The sequence below is a fragment of the Trachypithecus francoisi genome, unplaced genomic scaffold (assembly GCF_009764315.1).
Source record: "Trachypithecus francoisi isolate TF-2019V2 unplaced genomic scaffold, Tfra_2.0 Lachesis_group6, whole genome shotgun sequence".
Classification (NCBI taxonomy): Eukaryota; Metazoa; Chordata; class Mammalia; order Primates; family Cercopithecidae; genus Trachypithecus; species Trachypithecus francoisi.
Genome location: NW_022681471.1, coordinates 2,913,541 through 2,933,188, shown reverse-complemented (window position 1 = coordinate 2,933,188; position 19,648 = coordinate 2,913,541). Strand labels below are relative to the sequence as shown.

Below are 19,648 nucleotides of genomic sequence, written 5' to 3'. Positions count from 1 at the left end.
AACTGCCTTAAAAATTCAAAATTACTCAATCAGTTTGCAAGCATTAATCAACTCTGGTACCTGACCAAAGGAGTTTAAACAATGATGTCCTAATTAAACAGAAAACCAGATTAACCATCTTGTTGAAAAGAGTCTCTACTTTGGTTTTGAAATCTTACAATTCAATACATACACATACACATAAAAATATCTATCTATATGAATGTAATAGTTTACAGTAGGGCTGTGCTTACTGCTTTAAGGTATGTGTTTTTAAAACCAAACTTTATTTATTTCTTAGGCAAAGTAATAGGAAAAAATGGAAAGCTGATTCAGGAGATTGTGGATAAGTCAGGAGTTGTGAGGGTGAGGATTGAGGCTGAAAATGAGAAAAATGTTCCACAAGAAGAGGTATGTTCCAGTACAAATATTTTGTGGCTTGTCTAATAAAAGTAAAAGTTTTTTTATGTGATATGTTGAAGACCTCTAATATGTGCATAAAGTAAATGCAAATATTCTGATTATCAAGCATGCCTGCTGTAATTAATGTCATAGTTGTAGATAATGGCCCCTCTCTGTCCTCTAATGCTGTGAGTTTGGATTAGTCACTTTATTGAATTCCTTTTTCCTAATCTTTAAAATGGGTAGTTATAAATTTTTAAATATGAGACATACATCACTGGGTCGAGTGTTAATAACAATTTAGTAAAATAATATATATATAAATGCTTTTTAAAGCACTTTGTAAATGTTAATGTTGCTGACAAAGGCAAAATTGGAACATAGGTTTTCTGGCTTTTATCTTTTCACTTTTTTAGTTTGGGGATTGTGTAGTATATGTGTTTATTCTGTGTGCTTTAAATTTATTTCTGTGCTTAATATCTCTTCCCCATCCTCCTTACCTTTAAATTCTATAACGCTTTTATCTTCATAAATATATGCTTTCTGTAGCAGCTTTTAAAGTATTTGCATGGGGTAGAGAGGTGAGGATGCACCTTTCTGTACAATAGTACTCTTAAGATACTGTCTCCTCAAAGAGCCATAATTTTCACATATTGTCTAGCTTTCTTTTTGAAAGATTCTTTTAGCTGAAGTCAAATCTTTTTTTTCTGTATGTAATTTGTATTCTGAAATTTTATAAACCAAAACTGTTTATAATAACTTAACATTTTTAAAAAATATGATTGATAACATTAATAGAGCTAAATAAAGTCTTAAATTGGCCCTCTTTTTCTTTTTTGTGTTTTCTGTTTTTTACCAAGGAAATTATGCCACCAAATTCCCTTCCTTCCAATAATTCAAGGGTTGGACCTAATGCCCCAGAAGAAAAAAAACATTTAGATATAAAGGAAAACAGCACCCATTTTTCTCAACCTAACAGTACAAAAGTCCAGAGGGTAAGAATTACTTGTCACTTTGAATTACAATAAAAGTAATTTGTCTCAGATGTCACAATTGGTATTTTGGGTTTTTTCTCTGGTTAGACTTGTAGGCTACTTATGTTCTATTTTTTTTTTTCAAATGTGATTGCCAGTTTATGAGATACTACAAATTAATGTGATACATACTTTTCAATTTATTCACAGTGACAAATCTTATGCGGTAAACACAGAATAATGGGGTTGCATTTAGTGGTCACATTTTTCTTTTGACAGTGGGCTGTCTTTTTTCCATGCCTTCTTTCTTTAAATTTTCCAGGTATTGTAGCTCAAAATACACCTTCTGTGAGATGCATTAGTTACCACTTAAAACCATATTTTAGAAACTAAGTTTCTGAACTAATCTATTTAGACATCGGTTTAAAAGTCCTGCAGTGAAAGTCCTGCGTTCAGGCTTCTGTGTATCATTTGTTATAGTTAATGACATCCCTTGCATTCCTTATACTGCTTTAGGTGTTAGTGGCTTCATCAGTTGTAGCAGGGGAATCCCAGAAACCTGAACTCAAGGCTTGGCAGGTAGGAGAACATTCCTTGAGAAGTACACTTTCAGTTTATATTTTAATGTTTATTCCCCTTGTTAAGAAAGATTGCAAATGATCATCAGGATTAGGGACTGGAGGGAGGAATGTTTGTGGGTATGTGGATCCATTGCCCCGGAGTTAAAGCTTAAACACCTTCACGCCGCTTGTAAGGCTTTTCCCAGTTACTTGTCCAGTATCATGTCTAAATTATCTTCTCCCTTGCACTCTAGAGAAGCTTAAGCCATACTGAAGTACTTTGAGTTCTCTGAACATTCTCATGCTTATGTTGCTTCTAGATGTATGTAGAGGTTTACTCTGCCTGGAACGCTTTTTCTCCTCCACTTGTCACCTCATTTTGACTTTATTCCTTACAAAGCTTTCCTTGTGTACTTGCCAAAGATCCCCACCCCCATGGCTGGTTCAAGAGCCTTCCCCTTCTGTTTTGCAATGTGCTCACCCCTAGCATAGCACTTAAACATAAATGTTTATTTGTTGATCTCCTCAACCACATTGTAAGTTCCTTGAGGGCAGGGAGAGCTCGTGAGAACTGTTTATGGAAAAAATGTTGTGGACTCATGGATTAAAAAGCAAAGGTGCCATTTTACAAAGAGGACTATAACGGCAAGTGGATTGGATATGTCTCATTGCCGGGCAGCCCATTATCCCAGAACAAGGAGTAACTTTTTTCTGGTGTCCGTATTGAAGGCCATCAGTCCATTCTTGCCTTTCTTCATTTTAATTTACTATTCAGGTCTACTCATGAAGTGCTTAAATTAGAGTGGCCCTTGGGGTACTCCCGCCGTTTAGACATGTTGCAAGAAAAGATATTCGTAAATAATTTGCTCCAAAGTCAATCTAACTAAATCTATTACATAGGATTTTAAAGCTTAGTTTGGTGATATTTGACCCAGAGGGAAGGGTGTAGCATTCATTCCATCACATGGTATTTTGGGAAATAATACAGTTAAAGGCTTTGTAACAAATAAAGCTTGTTGGAGAAAAACCCAACATGCAGAAATGAATTGCCAGTTAATAATTTGCACAGTTGTGTCCAGGTTTCCCTATAACTTGTGACAAAAAGTAGGTTTTTTTCCCTCTTTCTCTCTCTATATATATGTATGTATGTATGTATATATGGGCTAGGAGTACAGACATTTAGCATATGCCTTTTAAAAATCTGTTCTTATATTAAGTAGTGTCCATAGAGAGAAGTTCAAACTTTCCTTGTGATTCAGCCTTTTAAAATTTTCTGAGTACATTATTGAAATGTGTATGGGCTTAATAAAACTTACGCTTGTCAATGTACCTATTTTTTTGTCTCACAGATTATTCAGTGCATTTTTATCCTGATGTTTTTGTTTGTATTTTGTGTGTACTGTTTTACTTGGTTAGCAGAAATGATTTACTTTTTACTTTTGTACCCTTGGTATTTCATTTTGATTTTTTTTAAAGAATTTGATCGGCCAGGTGCAGTGGCTCACGCCTGTAATCCCGACACTTTGGGAGGCCAAGGCAGGCAGATCGCCTGAGCCCAGGAGTTCGAGACCAACTTGGGCAATGTGGCGAAACCCCTTCTCTACAAAAAAATACAAAAATTAGCTGGGTATGGTGGCATGCACGTGTAGTCCCAGCTATTCAGGAAGCTGAGGTGGGAGGAACAGCTAGGGCCCGGGGAGGTCAAGGCTACAGCAAGCCATTATCATGCCACTGCACTCCAGCCTGGACAACAGAATAAAAAGACCCTGTCTCAAAAACAAACAAACAAACAAACAAACAAAAAAAATTGATCAGGATAAAGCCTTTCGTAAATGAATTAGAGCATCTTATACTACTAATTTTGTTCATACATCTCATGCTAAAGCTTGTATAATTTTGAATTACACATTTTGTGATTTTGCTAATACTGAATACTAGTCTTTATAATAATCTGATACGTTTAAGAGGTTGCTATTGATCTATTCGTATTCATAGTAGATGTATAAAGTAGTATATCAACTACTTTTGTTTTCATATATTGATTTATATTTACAGCAAACATTTGTGTACCTACTGTTCACCAGATCCTGTGCTAGGGAATTAGTCGTTACTTGCATTTTTCAGATTAATCTGTCGTTAATTTTATAGGATCATTGTTGCAATTTCTTTTTCAGGGTATGGTACCATTTGTTTTTGTGGGAACAAAGGACAGCATCGCTAATGCCACTGTTCTTTTGGATTATCACCTGAACTATTTAAAGGTGAGAACAGAAAGAACTTTACTTCTAATCCTTTTGTACTAAAATATACAACTTTATAGTAGATCTTTCAGCAGTTAGGACTCATTCTAGCCTGTGTAAAACACTGTATGACTTGTCAAAGATAATAGAGAAAATACGTTGTTTAGCTTATAATTTTTCTAAAAATGGAAGTCTTTATAAATTTACCAATATACCAGTTCTCAATAAAGTTTTATATTTCTCCTTATTCTTCTCTTAAATCCTTACACTCAGTTTAGGCAATCCTGTACATAGCCTATTAATCCATTTGATCCTTTCTAGCATTTTGCTTTTTTCCAGGCCAAAATTTGTGTCTATAACTCTTGCCTTTATTGCTCCTTTTATGTCATTTATCAAGGAAATCTAAGCATTTCGTGAAGTTCTTTGCTTAAATGTTTACCCTCTCTACTTTTCTCTTTACTGTTATTCAAAATACAAACTATTTGTGTCTTCTTATAAATGTTCATTTTAGTTAGTGTGATGCAGTTATGCCTCCTTTAAATTTCAAACTGGAAGATAGGAACCAGGAGGCTACAAGGTGTAGTGGAGAAAGCACTGGATTGACAATCCAGCAATTTACTTATAAGACTTCAGCCAATGAACTAGCTGTGTGACTTTAGGCAAGTCACTTCCCTACACTAGATGCTTCTTGAAATTCCTTTTGGCCAAAATGTTCTATAATTTAATGAAATGGAAACTGATCTACTTCATTTTCATAATGTTTTATTTGTATCCATACATATCAAAATTATAATGTAGCTGGTATTAAATGTTTTTAAAGAGCATTTCAGCTCTTATTTATGGCATTAAGAGCTTTTTTTGCTGATTTCTTGAAAGAAATAAAAAGTACATGATTTCAGCTTGTGTGTAAATAAGAATGAAAGGAAGAAAAAGTGTAATACTGGGCATGCCATTCATTCTTATGGTGGCCAGTTAATTAAAAGTGGGAAGGTTTCATCCAGCAAGGTTTACATGGGTAGGATACCTGTTTGATTTTTTTTTTAAGTATATTTATGTGTAATCTTGTGTGTGTGTTTCTTCATATTCTTAGCCTAAATCATTATGAAGGCCTGGAGAGTTAGGATTGCATTGTATCAAATCCCTTGTTCTTTTGACTGATGTTCTTTCTTAGATCCTTTGATTTATTCTCAATAATATCTTCTTTGGTTATCAGCAGCTGCCCTGTTGCCATTCTTTCCATCACCAGAACTTCCCTTGTTTGGGCCTGGCATCTCACCAAAAGGTGACTGCTTTACCCCAGTGGGATAACCTGGACTACTGTTCTGTTTTGCAAGATATTCCCATTCTATGAGCTATTACTATACCTTTGGAAGAAGTCACTCAGCTGCAGTCTCTCCTTTGCTCAAATTCTATGTAAAACAGATTCTGGTGTAACTATGTAACTTGCTAATGATGGCAGAGCACAGATGAAACTGACCAAATCCTTACCTGACCTTTCTTTTCCAGAAGCTGCCACAACCAAGATTTTAGAAACTTAGCTGTACAGGGGCTTCTCCAATGACTGTTGATATAGACAGTCTCTATGATAACCTCTGCTTCACTGAGACACCTACTACTACTATAGTTATGAATCTGATTCCCTGTAGCCAGTAAATGAGATGTTTATGAGTGGTTTGGAAGGACAGTGGTTAGAAATGAGGTTTCATCTGGTTTTAACAGAACCCAACATACTGGAAACACTGTTTGTAAGGGTCTGTCAGTGGACCCCAGGTGTATATTTCTATCAACTGAATGTATACTGTTTCTCATACTTGTTGTAGCAGAGTTGTAGTCTTTAAGTTTTCAAGGCCTGATGTAAGACCTAGCTGTCTGGTCAGGTATTAAATAGTTTTGTTTTCCCCTCATGAGGAATAGTCAGCATTTTCAGTTCATGAAAAAATCATTGTTCCTTAACCATAGTATATGTTCTTTTAAAACAAAAGATGGCCCAAACTCAATGCTTTGTAAATTAAGGTATTAACTGGCAAATCTATTTTAATCAAGATTGTTTACAACGTGTGATTTTTAAGGTTAACTGGTTAAACCTTAAATGTCATTTATCTGTATTCATACAGTTTAGCATTGTTTTATTTAATATCCTATCATGAAGAAGTCCCCAAAATAGCATATCTGTGCCTTAGCAGTAGAATAATTGGATAATAGTGCCAAATTAGGCAACTTTAAATTGTATTCAGTATAACTTTAATGCTGAGTGTTTTTGTTGTATCTCTAATTCTCGACATCGATAATCTGTTATCTGTAGTGATTTTCTTTTCAAGGAGATCATTCAGTTTCCTGATAATTCTGTGTAACAGTGGTTACTGTAAATTTAGAGCTGAAATTGAAATATTCCAGTATATTTTTATCTGATGAAAAGGAGAAAGGTTTTATTAAGTAAAATGTCAAATTATTTTTACTGTTATCTTGTATATTTTAAATAGGAAGTAGACCAGTTGCGTTTGGAGAGATTACAAATTGATGAGCAGTTGCGACAGATTGGAGCTAGTTCTAGACCACCACCAAATCGTACAGATAAGGAAAAAAGCTATGTGACTGATGATGGTCAAGGAATGGGTCGAGGTAGTAGACCTTACAGAAATAGGGGGCACGGCAGACGCGGTCCTGGATATACTTCAGGTACAAACTAAGCATTTTACTCAGTAACTTTATCTGTTCCTAGACTTATAGCTGCTAATCTCTAATATTCATTAGAACCCCATTATAACAATTTGTCACTACATGGTTTCCAGTTCGCAATGGGTTAAATTGTGTTACAAGAGACATAGAGTAAAAACCTGATAATAAACACGTAGAGTTCACAGGGCAGGTGCAAGTTCTGTTCATGCTCTGATTGGGGGTAAATCTGCAAAGCCTTGTGTGTTGATGACTTTCTTTAAGGCCTCTCCTGATTTTATAACTGTATAGTCAAAACTTTTTTCATTTGTGTACTGTGGCTCATTTTTTTGTCAGGTATGTGCTGGTCATACTTGCTGGATGGACTGTGTAAATCAGGGGTCTGCCTCTTGTGGCTCATAAGGTGATTTTGAGTGGCATGGCCAAAGTCAGCCCTAGGCACAGTCAAGAAGTAGGCAAAGTTTCTCTTTGCCTTCCCAGCTTTTCTGTCCGTGCTTCTTTCTTCTCTCCCAGTACCTTTCAGTGAACCTGATCCCCACCTGCCAGTGCCTACTGTCTTTCTTGCTCAACTGTGTATCTACTTTGTAACTTGCTAATGGTGGTATAAGATATAATCCATCTCACGCATATTTGCATTTCAAAAAGGAACTCTTTAAGATGGAAAAGCCTTCAAGATCCACAGGAATGAAGCTATAATGGTGAAGCTATAATTGGTCATTAGCTCCAACAGAGGAAGAGAGAGGTAGTAGAGTTGATATTCTGGAGTTGGGGAGAATTACCTTCTCCTAAGGCCAACCTTGAACCTAACCCCTAACCCCTCTCCCAACAGTCTCTTCTTTTTACTCATGAATTTCTGCCTCACCGTGGAGCTCTTTTTCTCCACTCCTGTCCTCTAAGTCATTAACCCCTTCAGGCCTAATGAGTTTATTATAGTAATTCTTTATTAATGATCAGTTATTGTAATGGGAGTGGGGGGGCAGATTGTGGACCAAACATCAGGCAACCGTGTATCAGCCTTCAGCTAGATCCAATCCGTGACCCCACAAAAGACCCTTCCCTGAAGCAGTTGCCATGGTGGCCTCCTTTGCCACCCTTTCAGAAATGACCAAATTATATACATTCCCCTTTGTCCTGGGCCAAATCTTGCTAAAAGGAGCTCTCTTTATAGAGGTTTTATCAAGGTATCACACTTAACTGTCGTAGATAATCTTTCCTCCAGAGAGCATAGATGTTTAAAGGAACACAGCTGTTTAATGATATGGCACATTAAGGTTTGAACTTAGGTGGCTAATAAAATACCTTTTTAAAAATGAGAATGAAACATGTTTATAACCGAAATTACCTCAAATATTGCAAAGCCCTTCATTTTGAGTTTAAAATTTTGTTTTATGAAATGGAAGGTGATAATACTCTTTGTGGGCTTATAAATTGGGAAGAGTTTTGGATTACCCCTGAAACGTCTCTGGAAGCTTCTGTTAACCTCTTTTTTTTTTTTTTTTTAAGTCAGACAATGGTATATAACTTTTAACTCTCGATAGGAACTAATTCTGAAGCATCAAATGCTTCTGAAACAGAATCTGACCACAGAGACGAACTCAGTGATTGGTCATTAGCTCCAACAGAGGAAGAGAGGGAGAACTTCCTGCGCAGAGGAGACGGACGGCGGCGTGGAGGGGGAGGAAGAGGACAAGGAGGAAGAGGACGTGGAGGAGGCTTCAAAGGTATGGAGATCTTCATTAAGAAATCAAAGTGAATTGTAGCAGCTGTCTTGAAGTTCCATGAAAAATCCTGTTGATGCAATGAACTATTATCAAGATCCCATCTCTCCCATTTTGTGCTGATCACCATAGGAAAGAATCAGCCTTCCACTTGTGTAGAAAAAAGAATATTAGGCAGCCTTCCTTATGGTTCATATAGATACATGAATAATGCTGATAACTAATTCAGCATCTTTGTGAGTCTAAACAGCATCACTTCATTAACTCACATTGACCTGTAGATGCAGAATTATAATACCTGTGAAATATTTTCTGTTACTTGGCAGCAGGCTAGATTATTGATCATTATGTAACTGGAATCACTGGGGTTGATTACGTTTCAGATTCTATGGTGGTTTAAATAGAGGATGTGGCAATAAAGAACTTCCACTAAGCATTTCAGAATTCAGTAACTGTTGAACCTTTTGAAAATATTCTCATAGGAAACGACGATCACTCCCGAACAGATAATCGTCCACGTAATCCAAGAGAGGCTAAAGGAAGAACAACGGATGGATCCCTTCAGGTAAAACCTGTCTGCCTCTTTTCATGTTAATTGTTTGAATATGGTAGTTTGAGATTTATGAGTTTACTTTATTAAAAACATGTTCAAAGATTACAAATCCAGTTTATGTGAAATATTTTACCTTCAACGTATAGTTGTAGTCAATCTTAGTTCTTTGTGACAAGTATAAAAATAAGAGGATTTCTCTAGAGAATATGCAGTCTGAGTATTTGTAAAGACCTTGACAAACACACTATGATTTTATTATTTATTATTTATTTTTACTTTTTTGAGACGGAGTTTTGCTTTTGTTGCACAGGCTGGAGTGCAATGGCGCAATCTCAGCTCACAGCAACCTCTGCCTCCCAGGTTCAAGTGATTCTCCTGCCTCGGCCTCCTGAGTAGCTGGAATTACAGGCACCCGCTACCACGCCCAGCTAATTTTTGTATTTTTAGTATAGACCCGGTTTCACCATGTTGGTCAGGCTGGTCTTGAACTCCCAACCTCAGGTGATCTGCCCGCCTTGGCTTCCCAATGTGCTGGGATTACAGGCGTGAGCCACCGTGCCCAGCCACACTATGATTTTAATACTGCTTTGTAGACCTACAGTCCCCTAGAGAAGGAACATCCTGGGATGTACTTAGAGACTTCAGTAAGCCCTATGTGTCTTTGCTCCCCCGAGATACAGGGATAGGGTATTCTCTTTGAATAGAAAATAAGGAAAAGAAGATGTCTCTCACAACTAATAATCGTGATAGACAGAGCTGGTGATACTCAGCTAGTCTCCATGCTTGGTCAGTCATCCGCTTATTTACATCCAGGACCTAGTCTGAGGATCCCTTCTCATTTGGCTGTCACCAGTGCTAAACCAATTGTTAAATAATTTTTAATTATCTCCTGAGCACATCCAGGCACCTTTGCTAAGTGCTTTGTGTGTTTTATCTCATTTCATCTTACAGCGACCCACTGAGGTAGTTTTATTATTCCACTTTATAGGTGAGCGCACTGAAGCCTCAGTCCTTTGCCCACAGTCATATAGCTAGCATATGTCCGAATGATAGTCAAACCTTAATGTCGGATTCTCCGAATCCGTGTTGTTGTCTACTTTTTCGGTAACTTTTAATTTTCAAGACAAGTACTTAGGGTTCCTTCCTGACTGGATTCATTTGAGACCATCACCCAAGATTAGTGAGAGATACTTTTTAAGACAAAGTTTATGATGGAATATTTCTTGGAATTCATAGCAGCTCAAAGTGAGTGTTAACTATTGATGGGTTCTTAAGGACCAGCACAGAAATCCCTTGGACATAGATAGATTGGCAAATTAGTGTATGTACCTGTCTTTTACACAGCTATAAGATATTTATGTACCAATGTTGTAATTCTCCACTTAAACTGACATGTTTGATGAACTTGGCAGTCTAACCAGGATGCACATTTATATTTCTAAATGAAATGGAATACTGAATTAAAAAGGTGATGTTATGAAAATAGATACAAATCTGGCCAGGCACGGTGGCTCACGCCTGTAATCCCAGCACTTTGGGACGCCACGGCAGGCAGATCACCTGAGGTCAGGAGTTTGAGACCAGCCTGGCTAACATGGTGAAACCCCGTCTCTACTAAAAATACAAAAAATTTGCCGCGTGTGACGCCATGCGCCTGTAGTCCCAGCTACTCAGGAGGCTGAGGCAGGAGGATGGCATGAACCCGGGAGGCGGAGCTTGCAATCAGCCAAGATCATGCCACTGCACTCCAGCCTGGGCGACAGAGCGAGATGCTGTCTCAAAAAAAAGATACAAATCAAAGTACTGAATCCTTGGTAACCAGACACTTAAAACACATGGGCGTACCCACTACTTAAACATACTTTGAAATTAAAACCATTTGGGGATGTTTTTAGCATTTGTGCTTGAAGTAGATCAATATTTGTAGTTGTTTTAGTTTCATTTGTCACTGTTAACTTTCATTTGTACCTCTGGAATTAGCAGTGCTGTATTCAGCATTGGCACTTAAAATATTGTATAGCTCTTAGAACACTATTTTTTAAATTATATTAATCTTTATACTCTCCTAGGATCCCAGTCCTTCCACAGATTATTTTATTCAGTTTTCTTTTACTGTTCCATTCTTCAGACGGAGTTCAGGTTGTAGGATCATCCAAATTTTCTTAGTGAAATACAAGCCAGTAGAAACCAAAGCTTGTGTTTTTCTACTGTATGACTATGGGAGCTCACAGTATAGAGAAACTTGATCATACCTGTGATAGATACAAAGATGTAAACTAAAGTCTAGTTAGTGAGTTATTTGAGGGTAAAGCCAGAATAGGAAAGCATTTTGTTTCTCTTTTCCTAGGTTTCACAATCTTTGGAGAATAACTCATTTTATTTTAACTCTAGTGTTAGAGGCATGTATGTCTTCTGGTAATCAGTAATAGTAATTCATTTTACCTGTTTGTTTCTCACTGTTTTATTCTACTTAGAAGAAGACATGATAGGATTGTGAGTTTTTCTCTAACTTTGGATGCAGTGAGATGACCAGTGTGTTCCAGTTAAAGAAGAAGAGTGTTTTAAAATCATAAACCAAATAAAGAATCCTTCCTTACATTAATTTCTTGCACTTCTTCTGTTCTCATCTCCATTTCTCTTTTTAACATGTGGAGTTTACACTTCAGGTTTAAATTTCTTCTCAGGCCAATTACAGATTACAGTAGGATATGGTCTGTGTATATAATAACTATAACTTGTTTTAGATCAGAGTTGACTGCAATAATGAAAGGAGTGTCCACACTAAAACATTACAGAATACCTCCAGTGAAGGTAATCGGCTGCGCACGGGTAAAGATCGTAACCAGAAGAAGGAAAAGCCAGACACCGTGGATGGTCAGCAACCACTCGTGAATGGAGTACCCTAAACTGCATAATTCTGAAGTTATATTTCCTATACCATTTCCGTAATTCTTATTCCATATTAGAAAACTTTGTTAGGCCAAAGACAAATAGTAGGCAAGATGGCACAGGGCATGAAATGAACACAAATTCTGCTAAGAATTTTTTATTTTTTGGTATTGGCCATAAGCAACAATTTTCAGATTTGCACAAAAAGATACCTTAAAATTTGAAACATTGCTTTTAAAACTACTTAGCACTTCAGGGCAGATTTTAGTTTTATTTTCTAAAGTACTGAGCAGTGATATTCTTTGTTAATTTGAACCATTTTCCTGCATTGGGTGATAATTCACCAGTACATTCTCAGTTTTTCGTAATATATAGCATTTATGGTAATCATATTAGACTTCTGTTTTCAATCTCGTATAGAAGTCTTCGTGAAATGCTATGTCATTTCATGTCCTGTGTCAGTTTATGTTTTGGTCCACTTTTCCAGTATTTTAGTGGACCCTGAAATGTGTGTGATGTGACATTTGTCATTTTCATTAGCAAAAAAAGTTGTATGATCTGTGCCTTTTTTATATCTTGGCAGGTAGGAATATTATATTTGGATGCAGAGTTCAGGGAAGATAAGTTGGAAACACTAAATGTTAAAGATGTAGCAAACCCTGTCAAACATTAGTACTTTATAGAAGAATGCATGCTTTCCATATTTTTTTCCTTACATAAACATCAGGTTAGGCAGTATAAAGAATAGGACTTGTTTTTGTTTTTGTTTTGTTGCACTGAAGTTTGATAAATAGTGTTATTGAGAGAGATGTGTAATTTTTCTGTATAGACAGGAGAAGAAAGAACTATCTTTTCATTTGAGAGAGGCTAAAATGTTTTCAGCTAGGAACAAATCTTCCTGGTCGAAAGTTAGTAGGATTTGCCTGCTCTTTGGCCTGATGACCAATTTTAACTTAGAGCTTTTTTTTTTAATTTTGTCTGCCCCAAGTTTTGTGAAATTTTTCATATTTTAATTTCAAGCTTAGTTTGGAGAGATAGGAAGGTCATTTCCATGTATGCATAATAATCCTGCGAAGTACAGGTACTTTGTCTAAGAAACATTGGAAGCAGGTTAAATGTTTTGTAAACTTTGAAATATATGGTCTAATGTATAAGCAGAATTGGAAAAGACTAAAATCGGTTAACAAATAATACGTTTTTTTCTTTTGTTTTTTGAAGTGTGGGGTTTGGTTTGGTTTTTCGAGTCTTTTTTTTTTTTTTTTTAGTGAAATTTATTGAGGAAAAATATGTGAAGGACCTTCACTCTAAGATGTTATATTTTTCTTAAAAAGTAACTCCTAGTAGGGGTACCACTGAATCTGTACAGAGCCGTAAAAACTGAAGTTCTGCCTCTGATGTATTTTGTGAGTTTGTTTCTTTGAATTTTCATTTTACAGTTACTTTTCCTTGCATACAAACAAGCATATAAAAATGGCAACAAACTGCACATGATTTCACAAATATTGAAAAGTCTTTTAAAAAGTATTGCCAAACATTAATGTTGATTTCTAGTTATTTATTCTGGGAATGTATAGTATTTGAAAACGGAAATTGGTACCTTGCACACATCATCTGTAAGCTGTTTGGTTTTAAAATACTGTAGATAATTAACCAAGGTAGAATGACCTTGTAATGTAACTGCTCTTGGGCAATATTCTCTGTACATATTAGCGACAACAGATTGGATTTTATGTTGACATTTGTTTGGTTATAGTGCAATATATTTTGTATGCAAGCAGTTTCAATAAAGTTTGATCTTCCTCTGCTAAATTGATGTTGATGCAATCCTTACAAATGATTGCTTTTAAAATTTTAAGCTAGGAAAAGAAATCTATAGAAAGTGTTCTGTTACAAAATGTAACTGTTACCATTGGAAATTTCACGTCATAGGAAGTTAGCCTTTATCTACCAACTTTCAAGAACTTGTTTAATAAAGTGAAAAACTCAACCAAATGGTACAAAACCACAGTGTACCATTACAATATGCACTAAGTCTCTTTTTTACAAAGGCTGAATTCAGCAAGGCGCTAACTTGCTTAAATGTGAATTACTAACTTCTAAAACTGTACTTTGATTCACATGTTTTCAAATGGAGTTGGAGTTGATTCATATTACAATATTTGTGTGCTAAACGTGTATGTTTTTCAGTTCAAAGTCATGATGTTTTTAAAATCTTATTAAAGTTTCAAAAATCTGAAGATTGTTTATCTAGATGTAAATTTTTATTAAAAAGTTGCACTTATGAAAAAGCAAAAAATTAGTCTGACAGATGTTTGCTCCTGGTTTTAAATTTCTACATTTGACAAAAACTAATGATATGTGGGGGGAAGGTTGTGCAAAGTAAATGTATGTCGCAAATAATCTTTTATGAGCCCTTAAAAGGCAAAAACGAAGATACTTGAAAATAATTCTCCATATTCCCAGACATAAAATTTCAACACATTTATTGCATAGGGTGCCACTAAACCATATTAAACATATACTCCTATTTGTGCACACATAAACATACCCTGCCCTTTGGAAAAAAGTATGTCTATGGAGTTAAAAAAAAGTGATTTAAACATCTCAGTAATAAAATAAATGACAGGTTTGTAGGTAGAATGTGCCTGGGAATTGACTATGGTAATCACTTCAAGGAACTCTGACACAGCCTACCCGCTTAAAAGGTACAAATGGAGAGGTGACGGTGTCAGTGTTCTACCCAGTGTTAGAATCCAAAATGATGCTAGACAGCTTCCTCTACATTGATGAGTCTTTTTTGCCAGAAAAATAATTCTTTATTTTCTGCTTTTCTAGTTTTTCATTCTGATACTTTTGTGGTTCTTTGCTACCCATTTTGTCTAACTGGGCATCATTAGTGGTGGGTAGGTTGAAACCATACTCAAGTAACTTGTTTGGATTTTCCTTGTTTCACAGTAATTTTCAGCACTACACATGAACAGCCTGTTGGAGGCAGCCAGCTTAACACTCAACTTGCTTAACACTCAACTTAGCTCTCTCAGAGCCATCTCTCTCATCTGATCATGGTCTTAGAGTTCCTGGTGACTCGGAATGTATGTCTTTTAGAGGCAGCAAAATGATTCTGACCCTTTTCAGCCAGTTTCAGTTTCATGGCCATAAACAGCCTTGTGAACCTCTATGCCTCTGATAACCAGTTATTCTGAAATAGTCATTACCATGTGCTACTCTTGATTGCTCATAAGGCTTAATGTACCAGACTTTAAATCTTGAGCATCTTTTTTTCTCTGTTTACCTGAGGTCATTTAAAAAGTTTTCTTTCAATTTCTATGTACCATAATGAAACTGAGAAAATCCATTTTATTTTAATTTTTTTATATACTAAGGAGTTTTCTGTTAGTGGGAGAGGCTTGCTCTGTGTTAAACTCACAGGGAAGAAAAATCCTTCCCCTAGAATACAGACCCAGAGTGCAGCCAGCAGTGCTCTGGCCTTTGCATGAGAGAGTGGTATCCTTGTGTCTCTTCCTGACCCTTTGCTGACACGTTTCCCTCATTAAAACCTTTTTCTTCTGTGTGTCTTTGTGCAGTTTGCCATAACCCATTACCTCACAAATGGTGCCCAACATGAGGTAAAATCCGCTTATGTCACCTCTGGCTTTTTGGAAACTGCAAAAGGGATCAACTGAGCAATACTAGGGATGGACAGCATCCCTGCTGGAGCTGGTGATGGGAAACCCAGCCAAGCTAACATCTCTGCTATGCATGTTAGTGTGGTGCTTATTGGTGTCCGTGTGCCACAAAGATCCTGGGAAGAGTGTGTATGGGAGATTGAGACAATGTAATCATTTGGCACTCCAAGTCTGGCAGACTTTTTGAGACCTAAGGAAAAAAGAAGTTGGGAGAAAACCCTTACTCCCAGCCCCTAAGTGCCATTAGAATAGTTGATGCACTCTAAACTTTTTTTTTTTTTTTTTTTTTTTTTTTTTTGGAGACAGAATCTCTGTCACCCAGGCTGGAGTGCAGTGGCGTGATCTCAGCTCACTGTAACCTCCGCCTCCCAGGTTCAAGCGATTCTTGTGCCTCAGCCTCCCTAGTAGCTGGGACTACAGGCACGTGTCATCATGCTCAACTGATTTTTCTATTTTTTGTAAAGATGCAGTTTCGCCATGTTGGCCAGGCTGGTCTCGAACTCCTGACCTCAGGTGATCTGCCTGCCTTGGCCTCCCAAAGTGCGGGGATTACAGGCCTGAGCCACCGCACACAGCCACAACTTTTAGATTTGAGACTCGTCATTGTGCAGTGTACCACCCAGGGGCCTTTGGGAGGAATTGAGGTGTATCCTGTGGGGTTTCAAAAACACTAACAGGGAATTGGACTCCCAGCAATGGTCACAAGAGTAACCTGAGGCTTTAATTGCTTATATGATGAAAAAGCTACACCCACAAAGTAGTGAAGCTGAATGGCAAGCACTTTGGGTTTATCATGGGATTATCTTTTGCCAGATGAATGTGCTAGGCTGACCAACGGGGAGGGAGCAAATGGACCTGCCTTGTTCTTGAATTGGATGTTCAGGGAAATCAGATTCACATAACCTCCAAGAGGAGACTTCCTGAGAAACTGAGTGCAAAGTGGACCCACTCTACTGAGGTTAAAGCTGTTTTGAGACAACTTGGCATTTTTGCATGCTTGCATGAAAATCCTAGGCATCTGGGATAAGTAGTAACCAAATGACCTTAATTCAGAGAATGCTGGAGAAGTTGATGGTTTCTTATACGAAGACATCCCTAACTTTGCTCCTTCTACCAGAGTGTAAAGGATGAAATAATCCTTTGGAGCTTATATATGCCCCACCCAAAGCGGGGTAATGAGATAAGGGACCCTGGAAAGAATATGTCTCAGCAAAAATGAAAAGGGAAGAGCATCACTCCAGACTTTTCCTAGGCTTGCACAGGCAGTACATTATGACTCTTGGTCTGGAAGAAAGTGATGACTAGCTAAGGAGACAGATAGGAAAAGTAGAATCACTAAGGAGCTTGCAGAGAGAAGGATGCAGGAAACAACACTGGTATTACAGTAGGCATTAAAGACCCCCCTATGGAGAGCTGATGCAAGGAGGTTCTGGATGGGAGGGTTCCCTTTGGAGATGGAGGCAGTTAGCTTTCCCCACTGCGTGGCCAGCAAAGCTCTAATGCCTCCTGCGTCCTTGTAGAAGGGTTTAGAGGAAGCTAAGCAGTTGACCACATCTTAACACTGCTGAAACAAGACTCTCAGACACTTCCTACCCCCAGAGGCCTCTGTGTCACCTGAGAGTTTGATTTTCTAGGCCGATTGCTGGGGAGCTGTTCAATCCAAGTCCATTTAAACTAAAAGCAAGCTTGGCCCAGGGCCAGTTCCCTTGTCCTTTACAAGGAGATGCTAACTTCATGTCCCAATCCATGTAGCCTGGAACATAGGTAGGGGAAGGACTTAACAGACCTAGACTTAATAAAACACAGGAGCCCAAGAAGCTGTTATTCTTGGACCTGATAAAGTCCACAGTAAATTTCCCTGGCCGGAGTTGGGATTGGTTTTACTTAGAACCAAGAGACTCAGCACAATTACTGCAGATGCTGTTGGCTGCTTTGATAAGACCATGCTCACTCACCATCCCTTTGTCAGACTCCACAATTGATATGGACATGCTGAGGCCCCTCAGCCCAGCAAAGCAAAGCATCTGAATGGATGCAAGCATGGCAGTCTCTCATAGTGAATACTATAAATCAGTCTTATTGAATTTGCAGAACTCCCTGCACTTCCAAAGCCTGTCGGAATTGTGCAGTTAAAGCTGGCACATATCAAAGATGAGAAAGAAAACATTCCCCTCGTACAAGATTTACTGGCATTGCCAGGAGGGAATGGTAGGCTACACTACCTTCCAATTCCACAACCCTGTTAAGCCAGTGAGCAAATCCAGTGTCCTTGGCCCTAGATTACAGATCATTATGGCTCATTGTGATTTTAACAGTGGCCGCCATGGCACTCACAGTGCCTGATACACCAACAGATGACTGAACTGATTGCAGCCATTACTGGCAACGTGGTATGTCCTAGAGCTATGCGGTTCAGTTCTTAAGCCACTAAGCCACATATGGCTGTTGAGTACTTGAAATGTGCTCATCTGAATTAAGACTTACTGAATGTGTAGAATACACAAGAGATTTTGAAGAGTTGGTTTGGAAAGAAGAATGAAAAATGTCTCTTTTTTATATTTAGCTGTTGAAATATAAATATTTTAAATCTCTTGGGTTAACTAAAATATGCCATGAAAATTCATTATACCTATCTCTTTTTTACCCTTTTTAGTAATGACCACTAGATAAGTTAAAATTACATATGTGGCTTACATTATATTTCAATTGGACAGAATTACTCTAGATATTACTAATGTTCTTCAAATTTCTCCAAAAAGAGAAGAAATATTTTGCTTTCACCTGACAGGACATTAATTTCTGGTTTGTTGTGGGAATTTCACACTCCTCCAGCAAATAAGTGCAATTTATCAGTAATGGGTTGGGCAAGCCCATTCCATTATATTGATGACATTTGGGTAGTCCTCACTTTAATGCATGCTCTCTAATCTAAGCACAAGTGTCTACAAGTGGCCTGGCCCTTGAATGAGGATAGATACCAGAGCCAGGCCACCCAACTACATGTCTTGGGGGCTGTATTAGCAACAGCCCAAAGAGACATCCCGTAGCATAATAAGGAAAGTCTATTGGTCTTACAAACACTACCAAAAAAAAAGGAAAAAGCCTATGATCTGTTTGGCCTCTTTGGGTATTAGAGGCAGTACATCTCATATTTCAAAATGTTATTCAAGCATCTGTACATAGTCACCAGACTGGTAGCCAAATTTAAGTGGAGACCCCTACAGCAGGAAGCCTCAGAAGCAATACAATAAAATATAACCTGATTCCCATGGAGTTTTATGTATCTATGACAGGTCTTATATCTGATACACCTGGCAAAAAGACTGCCAATACTGCGGTGGGAAATATCTCCACTGCTGAATGGTACGTGCCTTTTAAATGACAATTATTGTCCATTATAAATCCCTGGCAGGGACTGTTGTCTCACTGAAGGGAAGTGATTGTCAGATCTAACATCTCCACTCTACAATGGATTCACTGAACCAAATTTCATAAGATGAGTGTATCAGTGAGTGTATCCCCCTGCCCCAGAGTAGTCAGGAAAACAGAAATCACACCACTAATTTTAACAGAGTTTGATGTAGGGATTGGTTCAACAGATATTACAGGGCTGAAAATGCAGAACAAGAACATTAAGGTAATAGAGGTAGGATCTGCAGGAAGCATCTACCATCCTGAGGCCTAGTGGAATGAAGGGATGAAGCTGGTATGATGAGAACCCAAAGCTCAAAGGAGAGGCCCATGGAATTAAAACTCCAGACCTTTAGGAAAGGGCCACTGCGTAGTTAGTACTGGTATCTTGAAGGCAGACCCTCATGGGGATTGGACTTAGACCATTGAGTAGAGGGTGCCAGCCAACTGGCTGACGCTGGTGTCTGAGGAGGCATGATGATACTGGCTCAGAGAGTGTGGAGGTGTGGAGGGAAAAATCTGGGAACTGGATTCAAGTGATACTACTAGAACAAACTGTTTCT

The 19,648-nt window shown here is 37.8% G+C and overlaps 1 protein-coding gene across 13 annotated transcripts in view; it reads left to right on the top strand.

Annotated features, from left to right (window-relative positions):
• Window positions 1–14,284, top strand: part of FMR1 (FMRP translational regulator 1) — a 38,368-nt gene extending 24,084 nt beyond the window's left edge. The window contains exons 10-17 of one of the 13 annotated variants that reach the window (XM_033200863.1): window positions 281–390; window positions 1,242–1,376; window positions 1,872–1,934; window positions 4,090–4,176; window positions 6,636–6,831; window positions 8,403–8,549; window positions 9,029–9,111; window positions 11,844–14,284. In XM_033200863.1, coding sequence (XP_033056754.1) covers window positions 281–390; window positions 1,242–1,376; window positions 1,872–1,934; window positions 4,090–4,176; window positions 6,636–6,831; window positions 8,403–8,549; window positions 9,029–9,111; window positions 11,844–12,005 — 983 coding nt within the window. In that variant the 3' untranslated portion in view covers window positions 12,006–14,284. Of the gene's footprint in view, window positions 1–280; window positions 391–1,241; window positions 1,377–1,871; window positions 1,935–4,089; window positions 4,177–6,635; window positions 6,832–8,366; window positions 8,550–9,028; window positions 9,112–11,573; window positions 11,696–11,843 lie in introns of those variants that run through there. The other 12 variants (XM_033200869.1, XM_033200866.1, XM_033200867.1 and 9 more) reach the window with 12 other exon arrangements.
• Window positions 14,285–19,648: the final 5,364 nt, after the last annotated feature.